General features: G+C 47.2%; 1 protein-coding gene across 1 annotated transcript in view; it reads left to right on the top strand.

The window, feature by feature from the left end:
- The first annotated feature begins 658 nt into the window (after positions 1–658).
- GAD2 (glutamate decarboxylase 2) overlaps positions 659–18,575 on the top strand; it is a 39,900-nt gene continuing 21,983 nt past the window's right edge. The window contains exons 1-7 of the mRNA XM_059841492.1: positions 659–843; positions 1,089–1,148; positions 1,298–1,450; positions 2,465–2,698; positions 7,544–7,634; positions 8,459–8,571; positions 11,750–11,865. Coding sequence (XP_059697475.1) covers positions 768–843; positions 1,089–1,148; positions 1,298–1,450; positions 2,465–2,698; positions 7,544–7,634; positions 8,459–8,571; positions 11,750–11,865 — 843 coding nt within the window. The 5' untranslated portion in view covers positions 659–767. The remainder of the gene's footprint in view (positions 844–1,088; positions 1,149–1,297; positions 1,451–2,464; positions 2,699–7,543; positions 7,635–8,458; positions 8,572–11,749; positions 11,866–18,575) is intronic.

Here is an 18,575-nt window from a genome sequence, read left to right as displayed (position 1 = left end):
CTCGGGGACTCTCTTCCCCACCCCGGGACCGCCGGGGGCACAGGCTGGCCCGGGCTCGGTGCCGCCGCCCAGGAGCGTCCGGCTGGCAAGTGCGGAGGTGCCCCGGAGCAAAAGTGGGAGGTGTTGTGGGGGGATTTCCCTTGGCTTTGCATCTTAAAAGACTGAGGACACTTCCCCGTAGTCCCAACCTTCCCCTCGAGGTACCAGGCTGGACCACCGCGGCCACGTACGCCAAGACTTGTAAACTACCATTCCACTCCGCTCAGCGCTCTCGGCCCGCCCCGCCGGGTTGCATGGACGGTCGATAGGGTGAAGACGGCACAGGCATCCTGGCTCGCCTTCGCCCCCCAAGGCCGCTGCAGCCCCAGCTCAAGCAGCGCCTGTAGTTCGGGTCTGCCCCGAGTGCTACCGTCCTCCCACCGCCGCCCCTCGCTCCTCCGATGCAGCAGGGTGCGGACACGCCTTAGTACAGCCGTCGCCGCTGGCCGCCTCAGCGGGCACCTCTGCCCGTGGAGCCGCCCGCCCCGTCCCGGGCAGCAGCGCCTGCGGGGCGCGGCCGCAGCAGCTCGGCGGAGCGCACCCCGGGGGCGCCCACGGGAGACGCTCCCACCCACGCGTGCCCGGGGCGCTCCCGCCCCTCCGCCTGCCGCCGCCTGGCGCAGCCGCGCGCACTTACACACCCGCACACTCACACTCACGCACACTCGCTCGGGCCGCCTGGGCTGCAGTTCGCCGCTCCTCGCCCGCCCCGCCGGTTCGCCTCCGCCATGGCAAGCCCCGGCTCCGGCTTCTGGCCCTTCGGAGCCGAGGAGGGCTCCGCAGCCGCCGAGACCCCCGGCACAGGTAGGAGGACGCCGAGCGGCCGGGCGGGACCGGTTCGACGGAGCCGCCGTGACAGCGCTGCCCGGTCGCCGGAGCCCCCCGCTCGATCGGCGGGACGAATCGGGGACCGACGGCGACTCGAGCCCGGGCCAGCGCCGCGGGGCTCTGCGGGGCAGGCGGTTCCTGGGGAGCGGGGCCGGGGGTCGGGCGAGACGCCGTCAGCCCACTCCCGCCCCACGGACTCTCCGCTCGATTTTTTCTTACAGCCAGAGCTTGGTGTCAGGTTGCCCAGAAGTTCACGGGAGGGATCGGAAACAAACTCTGCGGTAAGGGCAGGGAGGCCCCGGTAGCCCGCGGCGGGGGCGCGGCTGCGCGCGCCCACGGAGCGCCGCGGGACCTGCCCCGGGCGGGGGGGGGGCGGGGGACGAGGGTCGATGCCCCGGTAATGAGGCCGTGTCTCCGTGTCGCTGTGAAGCTCTGCTCTACGGAGATGCCGAGAAGCCCGTGGAAACCGGCGCCAGGGCAGCAGCCCCAGGGGCAGCGGAGCCGAGGCCGACCTGCACCTGCGACAAAAAACCCTGCGGTTGTCAAAAAGCGGACGTGAATTACGCCTTTCTACACTCAACAGGTAACGGCGCTCCCGGGCCAGGCTGCTTCTCTAAAACTAACAAGGAAAAAACCGCGGTTCGGTCGGGAAATCGCCCCCGCCCGCGTTGCGGGGAGGCGTGGGGGGTCCGGCGGTGCGCGGCGGAGCTCTGCGCCCTCAGCCTTGGCCCCCACCGGGCATTTCTCAAATCTGCGAAAAATCGCGCAAAAAAAAATCCCGAAAAGAAAAACCCAAAGCAGTAAAATCCCGCGTATTGGAGTCCGCAGCTTTTTCTTTCTAAGGAGCACTGAAAGCATCGACCTGCTCATTGAAGACCCTGCGATGTAATTAAGGTTGGAAGGGAGGAGGGAGATAGAGCGCTCTCCTACTCATTAGCTTTAATTCGAGATATTTTTGCACTTCATCTTTTCTGACCTTAGAGGTATCGTCTCCTCCAGTAAATAGATCCCAGCTCCCCGCTGACGGGCACTAGCCAAGGGCTCTCCCGTTTGCTCGGCAGCCCGGGACCCCAAATTAGGGGCTTTCACTATAGTCTGGTTTGACTGAGCCGTCGCTCTTACACAGAAGCTCTGTGTACACCAAGACCCGTGCAGCATTGTTTCAGAAAAAGGCATTAAATTATCAACAAGTCACTTGCAGAGGAGAGTCACCAAGAAGGTAATTTATTGCAAGGCAAATGACAGTTTTAAGGGTGCTGCTTGTAGCTGCTGTTTGTAGCATTTGTTGCTCAATCTCTATTTCCTGTGAGATTCGTTTTCCCTTTTGTCTGGTTTCCCTGCTCTCACTGTCTTAAAAATTAGTCTGAAATATACTGTGGACAGAATTGGCCAATTTAGATAAGATATTAAATCTTGTTATCTCTCAGGACATTTCTCGAAATACAACCTTGCCAGTTTGGTTATTAAATGAAAACAAAACCTGTTTTTATTTACTACAGTGTAAAGATTTTGTAAACAGAAATGGGAGAAGGCTTTGTTCAGAATCTATGCATGTGGTCATAAAACGAAGTTAACTTTTAAATTTCTCCATTCCCAGATCTTCTGCCGACATGCAATGGAGAAATAACTACTATGTCTTTCCTGCAAGACGTTGTGGACATTTTACTTCAGTATGTGGTGAAAAGTTTTGATAGATCAACAAAAGTTATTGATTTCCATTACCCAAATGAGCTGCTCCAGGAATATAACTGGGAACTGGCAGACCAGCCACAGACCTTGGAAGAAATTTTATTGAACTGCAGGACAACTCTGAAGTATGCAATTAAAACAGGTAATAGCAATGCTCATTTTCTACCCTGTATGGTCTCATCCATTGATTAAAGGTGTCATTTCAATTTAGCTTGAAACGTTAAAGATAGAAGCAGTGACTGTATTTTGTCAGCTCCAAGCAATTTCTAGCAGAGACAGAAATCGTTTTCCAAAATGATAAAGCACTCCAGCAGCTCCATCTCTGTAGCTGTCAGTGCAGCCTCGCACACCCTTTCCGATTTAAAATTAATGCGTCTGTGCGTCGGAGTTGCCGAGTGTGCCACTGAGCAGACTTTGCACCACCTTCACCACTTTCTGCCGTTCCTTTTCATCATTTCCCGTGTGATGCGCCGGCGATTGCCTCTTGCTCCCTGCAGAGCGGGGTGCGGCGGGCGCGGAGCTCGGGCAGAGGGGAGCCCATGCACGGGGGCAGCAGGACCAGCCCATTTAGCAGCCGAAATCACAGCAAACGGCCTGCAAATTCGAACTCCGAGCGGCCATTTGCCATGTCTGTCACTTCGCCTGCAAGACATAAAATAAAAACAGAATTTAGAAGAACCTTACACAGAAATATCGAGGATTTAGTTTCAACTTTAGGCTCAAGCAATAAAACCAAAGTCCGATTTGTTTCAACAGCCATTTGTTGTTTTTCGCTGGGGAAAGCAGCGATGGGCTGACTCCTCCCTGCCTGGGATCCCCCGTTGGTCGTGCCCCCCTGTGGGCTCCGTGGATGGAGGGAAGGCTGCATGGGGCTCGCCCAGGCGTGGGGAAGAGCCCGACTCCGCAGCGGGGCCACCTTAAACCGCGGTGGAGCAGGCAGAAAGCGGAGCCGGAGCCGCAATTACGGCTGTCATTGGGAAATAATAGGGGGGCCGGAGAGCTCTTAGTGGGAATTTGAATTACTGAGAAATTGCTTAAAAATAAATGTAGAGCGGTTTACTGAAAGAGACAAAAGGCTGATTTGTGACTAGGGGTTGAGAGGAAAACAAAAAAAATCTCAGGTTTTGAGAAGAGAACGGAACAGACTGATCCTGGTAAAGACTGTGAGGGATCCGTGTAATCCTCCTCGTTTAGGGATGGAAATGACCATCCGCATGTTTTGATGCATGGGTCGGGTGGTGTCAGGATGTTTGTAAAATATTGAATTAATTAGTTAAGTAATTGATAACCAGAGGAGCAAAGTCGATCAGTCTGGATAGGGCATAGGAAACGTGTTTGCACAGAATGATGAAGAATGTGGGATCTGTGATTCTGGGAAATCAAAAAATAGGGTTTCTAAGCTGATTTTCATCAATCGTTTTTTCTTGTAGCCTGTTTTCTCATAACAGTCCTGTTTAATTTTGTGCATCCAAAAAAGATCCATTAAAACAATGTTGCCATTTCTCTTCCTCTCTATAAATATTGGAGGCTTTCCCATCTTGGCATTTTATAATTTGTTTGAATGAAAATAATGTTTTTGAAGTCTGAAAATGGGTGCTGGGGGGTTTTGTGAAGTGTGGTGGCGGGGTTCAGCCCAGGGGGTGCAGAGCCACCTCGCTTGGCTGCTGCTGCTCCTCAGCACCGTGGGATGACAGCCCCAGCCTCGGAGGGGATTCACGAAATGCGTGGGGTTTACACCTGGAGCCCTCCGGCATGTGCTTCGGAGTAAAACACTGGAATTACCCTCAGAGGAAGGACAGTATGGTGAGGTTTCTGGCGGCAGCGTCTGCCTCCACTCCTGCCGCAGAAGCCCCTCGGACACGGCCCCTCCTGGGCGGCGTTTGGCTGCAGGGCCCCGGAGGCTGATTGAAAAATAAATTGTATTGCATTAGCCTCACAGCTGGATACCCAGGTCCAGGGATTCGACGAGGCAGATGGCTGATTTTTCGGCCGAGGGGCAGGTGTGGGTTGCTCCGAGGTGTTGCCTGCATGCCACGGCTCACTGGGGTGCCCGGGGAAGCCACGGTTTCTGCCCCCTTACCAGCAGAGACAGAATTCTTGCTGAGAGGATGTAAAAGGCAGTGGTTGTGAATGCAGGGAAAGATGGGTGTAAAATTCAGTTACTGTGCTCTGGACAATTGAAAACGAGCGGGGGAATTGTAATACGAACGTTTAAAAATGGCTTGGAAACTCCAGGAGGAGTGCAAGGAGCCGGTTCTGGCCCAGCCTTGCTCCCTGGCAGGCTCCGGTACTGGCCGTGCACGCAGTGAGGCTGCAGGCACGGCCAGACTCAGTGCTGCCAGCCGTGCCTTTATCCGTGCCTTTATCCGTGCCTTTATCCGTGCCTTTATCCGTGCTGTCTGGCCGTGCCCAGCCCTTCTCGTCGCTTCTCTGTGGGGGCTGTGGAGGCCGGGTGTTCCCGCTGGGCATGCCCGTGCTTCAAGCCGGTGCAGGTGGGAGGGTGCTTGGGAGGGTGTGTGGGGCAGGGGCAACGCCCTTAGTGGGGAAAGCCCGGCCTCGGGTGTTCCTGTGCCTTGGCTCTGGTTCTTGGCCATCATCTCCCGATTTACTCTGAGATATCTGTGAATATATTGTGTATTGCTAAACAAACCATTAAGTAATAATCTCCTATTTTCACCTCAACCAATTCTTCACCCTGTCACAATCTCTTTTCTAGTACCTCTTTGTTCAGGCACAACTTCAGCAAAGGACGTGTATTTCAGGCAGAGGCACCCGGGGAGAGATTTTTGAGCAGCTCTCATGAACTCTTCTTACCTGGCCAGTGGAGCCTGTGTTCTCAGCAAAGCCTCAGTTTTCCGTGGCCGTCTAGCCGAGGGAAGAGAGCTTGCTCACGCAGGGAGGTGTCACACGGACAGGCAAACCCCTGCAGCTGGGGCAGTTGGGGCAGTACATTCCCTGCCCTTCCATGTTATGACCGCGCTGCAGAAGGGAAGGGCGCGGAGAGGAGCGGGCTGTGTCACTGGTGTGGCTGCTCGGGGCTCTCCCAGCAGCAGCAGCAGCTGCTGCTCTCTCTGCGGACATCTCTCCCTGCAGTGCTGCTCCCTCCACCTCGCTGGCTCCAGGGCACGGCTGCCCGAGCCCTGCGTGCGCCCGGGCCTCTTCCTAGGGCGCTCCCGAAGCAGGTGGTGTGCTGGGAGGTTTGCTTGAAAAAACAAGCAGTGACAACAGGGCTGTCGCCTTGGGCTGGGTGTGGGGCTGACAGAGAACCACTGAGACACTGCAGCTGCAGATACAAATTCTGCCATTCCCCAGCCTTTTGGTGAGGATTTATTTCCAAAACAGGAATTTTTGTAACCTTCTCTTTGAGTCTTTCTGTAGTTCCGATCCACTGAAGGCTTTTAGCTCCTAATTTTCTGTTGCTTTCAGGTGAAATTTGTCATCCAGCTGTGATATGGAACCTAAGCTATAAATATGGAAATCTCCTTCAAAATCCCTCCATCAAGGGAGGTGCAGTTCTCTGCAGGCAGAGACCCTGGAGCAGGATGGCTGAGGCTGTGTTGGTGGTGATGGGGGGGTGCACGTGTGTCTTAGGTCCACCAACCGCACTCAAGAGTGTGAAGAGCAAGATCCAGTTCATTCTGCTGGATCTGAGTGTCATTCCTCGGTGCTCAGGGGCTTTGGCTGCCTGGTTTTGGCAGCACAGACCAGGGAGAGGTGGCAGTTCCTGTCAGTGAGAGGGGGAGCTCTGTGCAAAACCCGATCGGGCTGGATGGCAATAGCACAGGGCTGGTCTCAGGTTTAGGGCGCAGGCAAGTGGAATTTGCACATCTGTCCCCTGCCCCATATCCTCAGCTCTGATCTGCCTGCTCAGCTTGATTACTCTGCCTTTGTGTGCTGCAGGGTGGGAGCTGGGGAGCAATTCCCCGTGCTGCTCTGCCAGCCATGTGTTCACGCCTGATAAGAGGCCACAGGAGACTGAAGATAAGTTTTCTCTCAGTGCCGGGTCTGCATTTCCTCAATCATCTTGCTCTATCTTTTGTTTTCTCTTGATTTCAATAACAGTACATCGTTTAAGGGTCAGGACAGGTGTTTTCCAAGCTGAGGCTTCCGTCCTTTGAGTTGGATGGCATTTAAGTAATTGTGGACCATCCATAATTTGTACCAGTAATTATGCCACTTATCAAGGGCTTGTGGAAAGTAACTAGTAAAAATGGAATTTTAATGCTTCCCGTGTTTAATGGCTCTAGGCACATTTTTAAGGAAAATCTCTAGGAGGATTTTAGAAAAAAAAACAGGAACCAATTAGATTAACCAAGTAAAGGGGCTATCAGCTCACTGAATATAGTCCTGTGCATCATTCTGCTGGGGCAGCAGAGCTTGTTTTTATAGCATTGGATTAAAATCACAGTTGCAAGTAGCCAGGCTATTTGTAATTGCACTCTGACAGTGAAGAAATGACAAGGACCACCACCTTCCCTGCCATCTTCGTACAATCATCAGCCATTGAGTCATGTGCAAAGCAGTCACCAAAATACTCCATTTTCTCATTTCGCCCTGTCTATTACAATCATTAGCCATTCATCACTGATGTTATATGTCCTGGCAAGCTTTTCAGATGGTGTCTCATGTGTGCCTTTCAAACCTAGTCAGGCAAAACCACATCCAGTGACAACATGTGACACACTAACGGGAGCAAACAGCTATTTTTGTGAGGCAGCAATGTGCTAATTTTCAAGGCATATTGAAAGGATAATAGGGAATGTTGGAATTCATTATTCTGTGTTGAGTATAATTACTGACTTTGGAATGAGAAAGAAGAGAAATTATCCTGCCTTTTTCAAGAAATGTATTTACTGCCATTTGCTTTGTTTCATACCTTGAAAGCGCTTCCTTCTCTATAGAAATATGGAGGTAAATAAACTGTTCAGCACTGAATAGTTTCATTCAGAGTCATCAGCCTTTTGATAACATTTTCCATCTTATGCAGGACACCCTAGATATTTTAATCAACTTTCAACTGGATTGGACATGGTTGGATTGGCGGCAGACTGGCTGACATCAGCAGCAAATACTAATATGTAAGTAGAAGATTTTTTAAAATTTAATATATAGATATTTAATGTAATTTCACAATTATACTCTAAAATACTAGTTCCTGTCTCTGAGTGAAAGAATAATTTTATGTTAAAATTGCTGGGGAAAAAAAAAAGCTGGTTTTTAAATGGTTGCAACAGTTATTTATAGAAAGACTTTCGATGTTGTCCTGTAGGCTGTCTTTTATAAAATTTCATCGTCGTGATAGGATGTTGGTTGTGCTGCCTCTCAAAAGCACACAAAAAATATGTACAGATGAGCATTTTGCATGCATAAATATGTAAAATGAAAGGCGTACTGAATGAGCAGTTGCATTCATGTGGAGGGGTTATGTACAATCCATACCTGGAGCAGAAGGCCATTGCTTTCTGTATTAAAGAGATGTGGAATTTAAAGTGTGGGGATTTTTTCACTTTGGGATTAGGAAGCATTTTTGTGTATTTGCTTAGCTTCACGCACTGTCTGGCCATTATGAATAGGACTGCTGACATGTGCCTCTAGACATGCCCACGGGTTTGTGCAAGGCAAAGGGGCTCTGCCCAGCATCTCTTGGATAAAGGGCAAAGCCTTGAACCTGGAAGAGGTGGGCAAGATTTTATTCACTGAAATGGTGGAAATGGATTGTTAAGCGCTCCCTGCATTTCTCCTTCTAGACATTTGATGTCAAATCAGAAAGAAGACTGTGGAAAGTATTGTGAAACAGAACTCTACCCAGTATAAGATAGAGTATATTGTGGCTATAATGTAATGTAATATTGGAAAAAGATTGTAGATTAAAGCATTAAATATGGACATTACTACATTTCAGGTTCACCTATGAAATTGCTCCAGTGTTTGTACTTTTGGAATATGTCACACTAAGGAAAATGAGAGAGATGGTTGGCTGGCCAGGGGGCTGTGGCGATGGGATATTTTCACCTGGTACATGACATTTCAAGCTTTCTCTGTTTTTCACACTGTGGTATATGACATCCCCTGCAGCTAAAGAGTAAATATAATTAAATATGCATGTTTGAGAGGACACTTGCTAGTAAACACCAGTGGCCTCTTTGAGATAAAGTATTGCATGTTTATGAATTTCAGGGATGTGATTATGAGGGTCTGTTTGAGCAAATTGCACTGCATGATGAGCAGCTGTAATGGCACATGGGAAACATAATGAGAAGAGACATTTGCCTTGCAGTTTTGCTTTGCCCCCCCCCTTTTTATGGATTCCACAAAATAGAAAGACTGTTGTATTAATAACGGAGGGAAGAAACACAACAAAGCTCTCCATCACCGCAGGGGAAATTGGAGCAAACAGGAAAAGACGTAGCATACCTTCCAGCAATTTCAGTGGAGTCAGGAAGGCCCTGCCAGCATTAGAGCATGCTGTTAGCTTTCCATGTGAAGCTGACCTGTTTTTCTCAGTGGGGTACTTGGGTGCTTAGAAAGCTGGTTTCTTCAGGGCAAGTCAGTAAGGCAAAAAAGTTAGTGTAGAAAAATCATTGACAAACATTGTTAAGACTTTTTTTTATTTTTTTAATCATTCCACTTAGTCCTTTGATTTATACTCTTTGTCACCTCTTCTCTGACTCTGTAATTTCATTGCTCAAAAATTTTGGCTTGTCTATCTTATGAAATTGCAAAATAATGGAAGAATTTACATTGGGTATAATATCTTGGCTTGTCAAAAGAGAACAGACTGTTAGCTGTTGCAGAAGGAGCCTTTCTGGAAGGGAAGTTAGTTGACCTAATGGAGAGGGAAAGAGTGCACTCTGGAGTAGAGGAAAGGCCTGACTGATAACAGCCTAGGACATTTGCCTCTCTGAGGCCATGGAGGTCAGGCAAGGCTCATCTTCAGCTTCTCACATCTGAATGCATATGTGGGAAGTCGTGTGGGAGTTTTATTCTGGCCCTTTCCACAGATGTAGAGAAATAGATGAGAAGAACTGACATTGCTTTTTCATGAGTTCTTAGCTAAAAAGCCTGAGAGCAAAAGCTCTTGACAGCTTTTACTGTGGTGCTTAGAGATCCCCCTGAAAACCTTGGCCTACATCACACCTGACATCTAAGTGTGCTCACGATCCCAGGACCAAAGTGAAAGCTTTTGGAAAATGAGTGATGGTTGGTTACCAACCCTGACCTGAGTGGGTACAGCTGCCCTTAGTTCCTCCCCTTCCCACGGGGCTGGTCAGGAGGCACCTGCAGGGTGAGAGAAGAGCAGTAGCAGTGCTGGGTGAAAGGCTCAGGTGGGTGTGCCAGATCTGCCTGAGTCTGGCAAAGTCAGGTAGGGATTGTGTGAGTCAGGAAAGGTGTGTGCCTCAGGAGGAGCTGCTGGGGCTGCAGAAGGTGCTGCCTGGCACGGGCCCAGGGTACTGATGGTGTGCCAGAGCTCACTTCATCGAGCTGAAACCTGTGTTTCAGGGGGCGGGCTCCCTGGCAGGTGTGTACCTGTGCTGGTATTTGCAGGGCTGCCCCCTCTCATTCTTTCTTTCTTTCTTTCTCTGCAATTTCTGGTTTGTGCAAAGTGCATCTTTATAATTTTCTCTCTTAAGGCAGCAATACTCAGTGTGCAGGTTCTGCTTTTTTAGACAATAATCAAAATAATTTCTGTGCTGTCTTCTCACTTCATGACTTTAGCTGAAGACCCTACTGTTGCAAAGAAAAGGTTCTCTCTGCATTCTCTGGAATGAAATATAAAGCATAAAAGCCTGACTGTTATCTCCAAATTCTGTAGTTGTGTTTTGTTAGCTGCAATTAACTGTGGATGTGAACACAACTACGAAATTAAAAGCCGAATGCAGGCTTATGAGTAAGCTAAGGTTAAATGACTGAGTAATGAATGCTAATAAGAAACCCTGGTATTGAAGAAGCTAAACATTTCAGTCTTGATTCTTTTGACACTGAGCCAATGACTTTGGACGAGATGGGCCAAATTGCTTCAACTTAGTTCAGTCACCTAAATCATCAATAGCAGCTCTTACATGACATCTGCATTTTTTAGGGACAGGTACCTGAGCATTTCCTCTTAATCTCTCCATTTCTTAATTTGTCATTTGGAAGAAAGGTGTTGAGATACATTCATATCTTTCAAGACAGTCGAAGGGGGAAGAAAACCCCAATCTGCACTGACCTGTATGCCAGCAATGCCATTCTTCTGTGGCATTTTCCCTTGGGCCAGTGAGGTCAGGAAAAGCCCACAGCAGGGCAGCCTCACTGCGAGAGCAGAGCCAGGATGCTGATTAGAAACGAAGGGCGCAGTTGTCTGAGCTGTGGAACAGTATATATCTCTAGTGAGAGTAAAACAAATCTTACAAAAGTCAAAACAATGTTAATTTGCCAGCACAGATAACCAACAGCGCTTCCTTCGTCTCAAAGGATGGATTTTATCTTATCTCACTTTGTCTGTCCAAGTATTGGGTGTCTGCCCTGGGCTAGTTACAGCAGCTCCTGTGTATTCGAGGGAGAATGGGGGTTAAATACCCGTCTTGAAATGGCTGTTTTAAGTGAATGTATGCCCGTGATTTTAAGGCAAGTGTTAGGGACATTTAATCTTTGCCCCTTGTTCCCATGAGAGGACAATTAAAATGAAAAATATTTGTTAGAATGACACTTTTACCTTTCTCTTCTCTCTTCCCACTCCACTTATCCAGAAGATAGTGGCTGTTGGGTCTCGGTGGGTGGGTTTGCTCAAAGCTGGGGCATGAAACACCGCCCTGATTTAGGAGAGGAGAGCACAGGTTAGGTTGCACTTGGAAATCCCTTAGGAAGTTGCCTTGTGAGGGCATCTGCTTAGGAGATGGAATAGAGTGGGGATTATGTGTTGATGGCACATGGAAAGCTAAGACTGTGGACTGAAGGAGGGATGGTAGTTAGAATGAGGGTGAAAGGAAGCACCAGTCATTTTTTGCAGTGGTACTTTTTGGATAAGTGGTTTTTTGTGTGTAGTAGATCCTGTTATTACACAGCCCAGCTGTGAGGAGCATCAGGAAGAAGAATCTGTGTTTCTGCCACAAGGCAGAGACATTTATATAGAAAAACTGTAGCAAGACTTGTTTGTTCTGAAATGGTATTACAATGAATAGAAAAAGTAACAGTATATTACTGTGGACTCCAGGTGGTGCCATATCTAACATGTATGCTATGTTGATTGCACGTTTCAAGATGTTCCCAGAAGTTAAAGAAAAAGGAATGGCAGCTATTCCCAGACTGGTTGCCTTCACGTCGGAACATGTATGTGTTTCTGTTTTTTCCTATCTGCTTGTATGACTTTATGATTGAAAAAACAGCTGAACAGGAATTTGTTGACAACTGTCTTCATTTCTGTTATTCTTTCACTGGGAATAAAAACATGGGAAGAGGCTGACTTTTTTATCTATAGAGGGATGATCTCTGCACTTCTCTGTGGCTGAAATCCAGGCAGAGCAGTCTCTACAAACCACTGCTATTTCTTTGCTCTCACTTGTGTCCATATAGATGTTGATGTGAGTGGTAAGGACCACATCAAATGAAGAGAGCTCGTCATTGGGCTTCAGCACTTTCTGCCAGGAATGTCATCTGTTCTGGAGCAACAGAAAATCCTTTTGAGTCAAAATCTTTCCATCTGAAACAGCTCCTGCTGTTATTTAATGAGAAGATGATAACATACATGAAGACAGTCATATGACAATGCTGTGTGTGTGTGCAGCAGACCAGCTGCAGTATTTGTTGGGCAGCTGGGCTTCACTGAGAGTTTCTGCCTGTGAGCAAAAGCTTCAGCACACAGGGGCTCATCACAGGCACTGCTGGGACCTGGCAGTGCCAGGGGTGAGGGGAGGTGGGCACAGGAGAAGCAGGAGTAGTCCTTGTGAGAGAGTTCTTTGCTTTTTGTGCAGCCCTATGGAAGTCTCTGTTGGGAGGGTTGGTTTTGGCTTTATGACCATTTGGAACTCCTTGCAGCTTAGAGTGGAGAGTGTGGGTGCGGGAGGAAAGGAAAGAGGAAGGTTTATCCCTAGGAGGGGCTGTGAGCTGCTTTCAGGCTTCATTGTCCACTTCTAAATTTCTCTCCAGCTGTGTGTGCTCAGCCAGAAAGGACTTACTTGTGGCCAAGGCTCAGCAGGATACTGTCCATGTGCAGTAACAAAGTCCTCCTGCTGCCTCTTTGGACTTACCATAGAATGTGCTTCCATTCTGTGCAGGGGTGAAGAACAAAATACCCTAAAAGTTATCACCAAAGTGCAGGAGGAAATCTCTCAGAGGATGCCTCTCATAGCAGTAGGATGGGATGAGATGTGATACACAGCTGTGAGCTCCACGTTGCAGAATTATTGTCCCCATAGCAGTTAAAGAGGACAGTCTGCAGATGAATAGCAACTTTCCAAAGCTGGATGTACTACAGATCCATCAGTCATATGGAAGTAACAAGCCTAAGTCATGCAAATGAGGTTCAACATGATTATTTAAAGTAACAAATCCTATTAATCATTAGAGTATTTTCAGTGTTTTCATAGCAATGGTGTGTTAAACAATGACCCAAATTGTACTAACAGTCTCAAAATAATGAAATGAGCTTTAATAATTGTGTTTTCATGCCAGGGAAGAAGCAGTTCCCTTAGCAAATTAAACATTCAAAAATCAAATATACTAGAGAATTCATAGGATGGCATCTGAAATCCATTACATTTTAAAAGTATCTTAAAATTGCAGTTTTGTCCCTTCCTCAATCAAGATGTATAAAAAGTATACTCTCATCTTCTAGAGAAGTTAAGAAACTGCACTATGTGAATTCAGGACTCTTTAACCCTTAATTGCCCAGAGGGTATGGGATCATGGTTTAGCCCTCAAAACAGCAGAAGCTGTTACAGAAAATAGAGGCCTATAAGTACAATCCTTCTTAATATAGGAAGTGTCATGCAGGTCCTGAACAGACACTTAAGATATGCAAATGTCATTTGTCTCATTTATCACATCATGCTGATGATCTACCTACTTTAATACTCCTTGGCCAGACCGAGGTTTCTCTCTGATACATTTGGATGCTCTTGAAAGTCAATGGCCATGGAACAAGCAAATTGTAGAATCATGAACACCCTGAGTTGGTAGGGATCCATCAGGATCATCAAGTCCGGTTCCTGGTGCTGTTCAGGACACTCCAGAAACCACTTCATGTGCCTGAAAGCATTGTCTGAAAGCTTCTTGAACTCTCTCAGGCTTGGTGCTGGTGGCCACCTCACTGGGGAGCTATTACAGTGCTCAGCCCCTTTTCGGGTGAAGAACTTTTTTCTAGATATTAAACTTAAGCCTCCCTTAACTCAGCTTCGTGCCTTCCCTCATGTCCTGTCACTGACCATGAGAGTGAAGAGATCAGTACTTGCTCCTCTGCTTCCCCTAATGAGGTTTTTGAAGACCACACTGAGGTCTCCCTTCAGTCTCTCCTCCAGACTGAACAGACTGAGTGACCTCAGCTGCTCCTCATATGGATTCCCCTCCAGACCCTTCACCATCCTTGGAGGCTCTCGTTGGACACCCTCTAGCAGCTTAATGTCTTTTTTGTATTGTGGCACCCAAAACTGCACATAAGATCCAAGGGGGGGCAGTCCCAAAGCAGAGCAGGACAATCCCCTCCCTTGCCCGGCTGGCCATGTTGTGCCAGATGCTCCCTAGGACAGGGTTGGCCTCCTGGCTGCCAGGGCACTGCTGGCTCAGGTTCAACTTGCCATGGACCAGGACCCCCAGGTCCCTTTCCATGGCACTGCTCTCCAGCCTCTCATTGCCCAGTCTCTACGCACCACCAGGGTTGCCCCATCCCTGGTGCAGAATCTGGCACTTGCCCTTGTTGAACTTTGTATGGTTGGTGATTGCCCAGTCCTCTTAATTTCTCGATGTCTCGCTGCCCTTGAGGGAGTCAATAGCTCTCCCAGTTAAATGTCATCAGCAAACCTACCTAGTATCCAGGTAAGTCCTGTGTCCAAGTCATTAATGAAGGTGTTAAAGAGCACAGGGGTGAGGACGGAGTTCCATGGAACCCCAGCAGTGGCAAATCACCAGTCTGAGGTCACCCCATTCACTGTAACCCTTTGTGCCCATGATCCCATGGTCACCCATTCTGTAACAGGGTTGTCCAGCTGTGAGCTGGATGCTTTCTCCAGAAGGACACTGTGAGAGACGGTATCAAAAGCTTTGCTGAAGTCCAAAAGGCTCACATCTGCTGGCTTTCCTAGATCAGTGGGTTACCCTGTTGTAGAAGGAAATCAGGTTTGACAAGCAGGACTTTCTTTCATGAACCTGTGCTGGCTCTGACCAATGACTGCATTGTCCTCCAGGTGTTGTGTTTCAGTACTTCCCAGAATAATCTTTTCTGTGAATTTGCCAGCTACTGAAGTGAAACTAGCAGGCTTGTAGTTTCTGGGGTCCTTCTTCTTGCCCTTCTTGGAAGTTGGAATGATGTTCTCCAGCTTCCAGTCAGCTGGGACCTCTCCAGATTCCCAAGACCACTCAAAGATCAGTGAGAAAGGCTTTGTGATGACCTCAGCCAATTCTTTGAGAATTCAGGCCCAACAGATTTGCAGGGATCAGACCCCATAGATTTGTAGGGATCTAGCTGGAGCAGCAGATCCATAGTGTCATTTATCCATGCTCTGCATGCATGGTGTGATAGTAAACAAAGCTTAAAGTAACTGTATGTGTTTAGAAACTCATAGATTGTGGTTTTGAAATTTTCAGTCAGACGCAAAGATTTTAATATCAGCAATTCTCAGCGAAGAATTTCAGCATCCCAGATGAGACTCTGTTTTCATTACTACCAGTCTAGAGCTTCCCGTACTATAAATGAATGAAGTTGCTACCACTACTACTGTAATCAGAATATGGCTCAGTCTGATGCCATTATAGGTTCAGCTGCCAGTGGGGGAGAAGGGAAGGGAGGAGCAATTCACAGCTTTTAAGTAATTACCTCCCTAATTTAGGAGTGCATGATGTTCCAAAATTAGGAGCCTCACTCTCTGCACAACCAGTGAAGAGAAGCACCTCTGGAGAGAAACTCAGAGCATCCAAATTAGGAACCTAAATATTCCTGAATTTAAATGTTCTAAATCACCTTTGGGAGGGCTTCACCTACTTCTGTGCACTGACCATAAAGAGCCTCCTCACATACACAACCTACATTTGGTGCCTAAAATAGGTTATATGATTGTTCCAACTGTGCGCATTCCCAGCCAGCAAATTTTCCCCAACCCACAACGTAGCACACTCTGCTGCTGTTTGTTTCTGTTTCACCAGGGATGGTGAAGTACTCTGCAACTACTTGGGTAGGTCTTCCTCATGTTTAATTTCATGAGATGCACTTGCACTCAGGATTTCATTCATCAGGGCATCATCAGTCTTCTTTCATTTGCACTTTTGCAGGAGCAGTGATGTCCTTCAGGGCAGCTGTTCAGGACTGCACATGATGCGAGACCTTGACTCAGGGGAAAAAGTGATGGATGCCAGTTGTAAAAACCCATTTCAGTCTATCATTTCAAACACAATGAAAAATCTAAAGTGAAAGCCTCCTCCTGTGTTCCAGCATACCTGCTTTAGGCTGCTGTAACTCTTCAGAGGAGTCCATCCCTTCTTCAGCATGGAGAAAGCTGCTGGAAGGGATAGCTGCCTTCTCTGAGTATTTTAGTTGTTCCATTTGGCCAAGGCAAAACCTGTTTAATTTTAACCGATTCCCTGTTGTGATTTTGACTTGCCCAATCAGCACTTAAAGAGTATCCAATAATAGCTGGAAATTGTATGGAGCAGGGATTACATCTAGGAGGCAAAAGGACATAGTCATGCTGCCCTGAGGAGGAAAGGTGTGCAAAGGGGAGGTTTAGCTGGAGAGAACTAGGTGGGTTCAAGTCACAAAACAGCCTTTGGCCCTTTTCATTGCTAGTAGGAAAATGGCTTAAAGAGGCTTGCAGAATTTCTGTGACTTGATTAATTAGGGACTGTTTGGGCTTAATCCACAGTTCAGAGAATGAAAGAAAGGCTGTTCATAATTGGAAAGACAGAAATTTTTTCATCTTCTCTGTTCTCCAACCCAGCAAGACTGTTCTCATGTAGTTCACAACAGCTTTCTTACTTTCCCACTCATCTAGAAGCCCCCTAAGAAGGAACACCTTGTCAGGTGCTCAGTGAGGGGATAGCAACACTCTTCCTTATCACAGGTTTAGAAAACAAAGTGCAGAGCTAAGAACTGGCAGGTGATTCAGTCTTATCTGACAGTAAGGGACCTCTTCACCCAGCTAGAGGACACAGAGGAGGCTCTCCTTGCCTCTGGCATCTCTCCATCTGCACTGCTCCTGTGCTGAAATAGCTGCTGCTGAACACTTCACTGGGAGTGCAGCTTGGTGTGTGCTGACTGAAGGGGGGTCTGTTGGCTCTCCAGGTACCAGCATTGTAGACACTTGGAGGAACCTCAACCTCTGGGTGAGCACTGGGAGAGGTGGCTTGTCTGGGGTGCTGGGGAGCACCCTCCCAGCATCTACCCTGCAGTTCTAGTTCAGAGGAGGCAGTTAGCAATAAATCACCTCTGCAGCTACATGCATGCTGCTTTCCCTTTGTGGAAAAACCCCATTAGTTGCAGGGAATGTGTCAAACGATTCCAGTATCTGTGGGAGAAGAGTGGCTTTGTGAAGTTTTTATCTGAACAGTTCCAGAAGCCAGCTGTGAAGCTTCTTGATGCTGATGCAGAAGGAAATTGAAAAGTGACTTCTGTGTCTGTAGCTTGATAGACCATTTCACACAGGCTATGGAAGATTTTGGTTTGGTTTCTGTGTGGAATGAATGAAAATCTGATCTCTAGTGTACAACTTCCATGATACGTATTGTTGCCCTCTGTCCCTGCAACTTAGGAGACACTTTGCAGAATTGCCACCTGCCAGAAGCAGTCCAAGGGGTGTTGTGTGAGGTGCTGCTTCCAGAGGAAGATTTGAGGAGCCTGAAAGTCCTGTTTTCTATTTTGTAGCATAGACCACAAAGCTGTAAATTACACTCTGGTCATACAGAGTAAGTAGGAATTAGATTTGTTTCCACCCAAGGAAGCTTAAAATTAAACTGATGGATTCACATATATTTTTCTTTGCATTAATTACTGCATAATAACTAGAAAATTATTTTTTATGGTATTTGAAGCCAGAGGGAAACTGAAAATTTGATCTTATTTGAGGAACAACTTAATTCAGGTACCACCATTCAAATCAAAGTAAAAGCATTTTTTAGATCTAGTGCAGTCAGTCCTAAAGGAGAAAATCATCATTTGGGTCTCATTCTTTGTCTGATATTGACCAAAATCCCTTGTGGCTTTTACACTGCCACAATATCCTCCTGAACTCAGTGCAACATTTCTTACCACATACAATGCTGCAAAACTATCTGCATTAGAAAAAAAAAATTCTGATTAGAAAATCATCATGAAGTTGTGTGTTTGAAAAATGCCAAAGATGTGCATGCTAGTATGTTTAGAAACATTAATATCCTCATTTCTCGCCTGATACTAACAAGTAACTTTAAAAATTGAATAGCAGTAGGTAAATGAAACCATAGCAAATATATCTCTCATTGCAGTGTATTTAAAATTTGGATAGGACACAGGATACTCTTTTTGTAGGTAATTGAGGGATAAGCTGTAGCTTGAAATCAGATGATAAAGATAGGATTCATGTTGCTTAATGTTAATCACCTGAAGTGTAAAGATTTAATTTGAGTTAGTCTATACACTTTTCATGGCCAATAAAAAAGAGCAAGATCTGCAGAAGACAACTCATCTTAAATCTCAAAGCAGGTGCCAAAGCCTTAAGAGATCAGTGCCTTCTGGAGGTACCTTTTTTCCCCCACCTTTGTGGGAGCCCAAACAGCAAGCCTAAACTAGCAACACATTTTGAGATTATTGAGAGAGAAATAGCCCAGCCTGCACATCCAGGGATTGCACAATGTTTAAA

This window comes from Haemorhous mexicanus, chromosome 1 (assembly GCF_027477595.1).
Source record: "Haemorhous mexicanus isolate bHaeMex1 chromosome 1, bHaeMex1.pri, whole genome shotgun sequence".
Classification (NCBI taxonomy): Eukaryota; Metazoa; Chordata; class Aves; order Passeriformes; family Fringillidae; genus Haemorhous; species Haemorhous mexicanus.
This window is presented reverse-complemented; position numbering and strand designations above follow the sequence as displayed.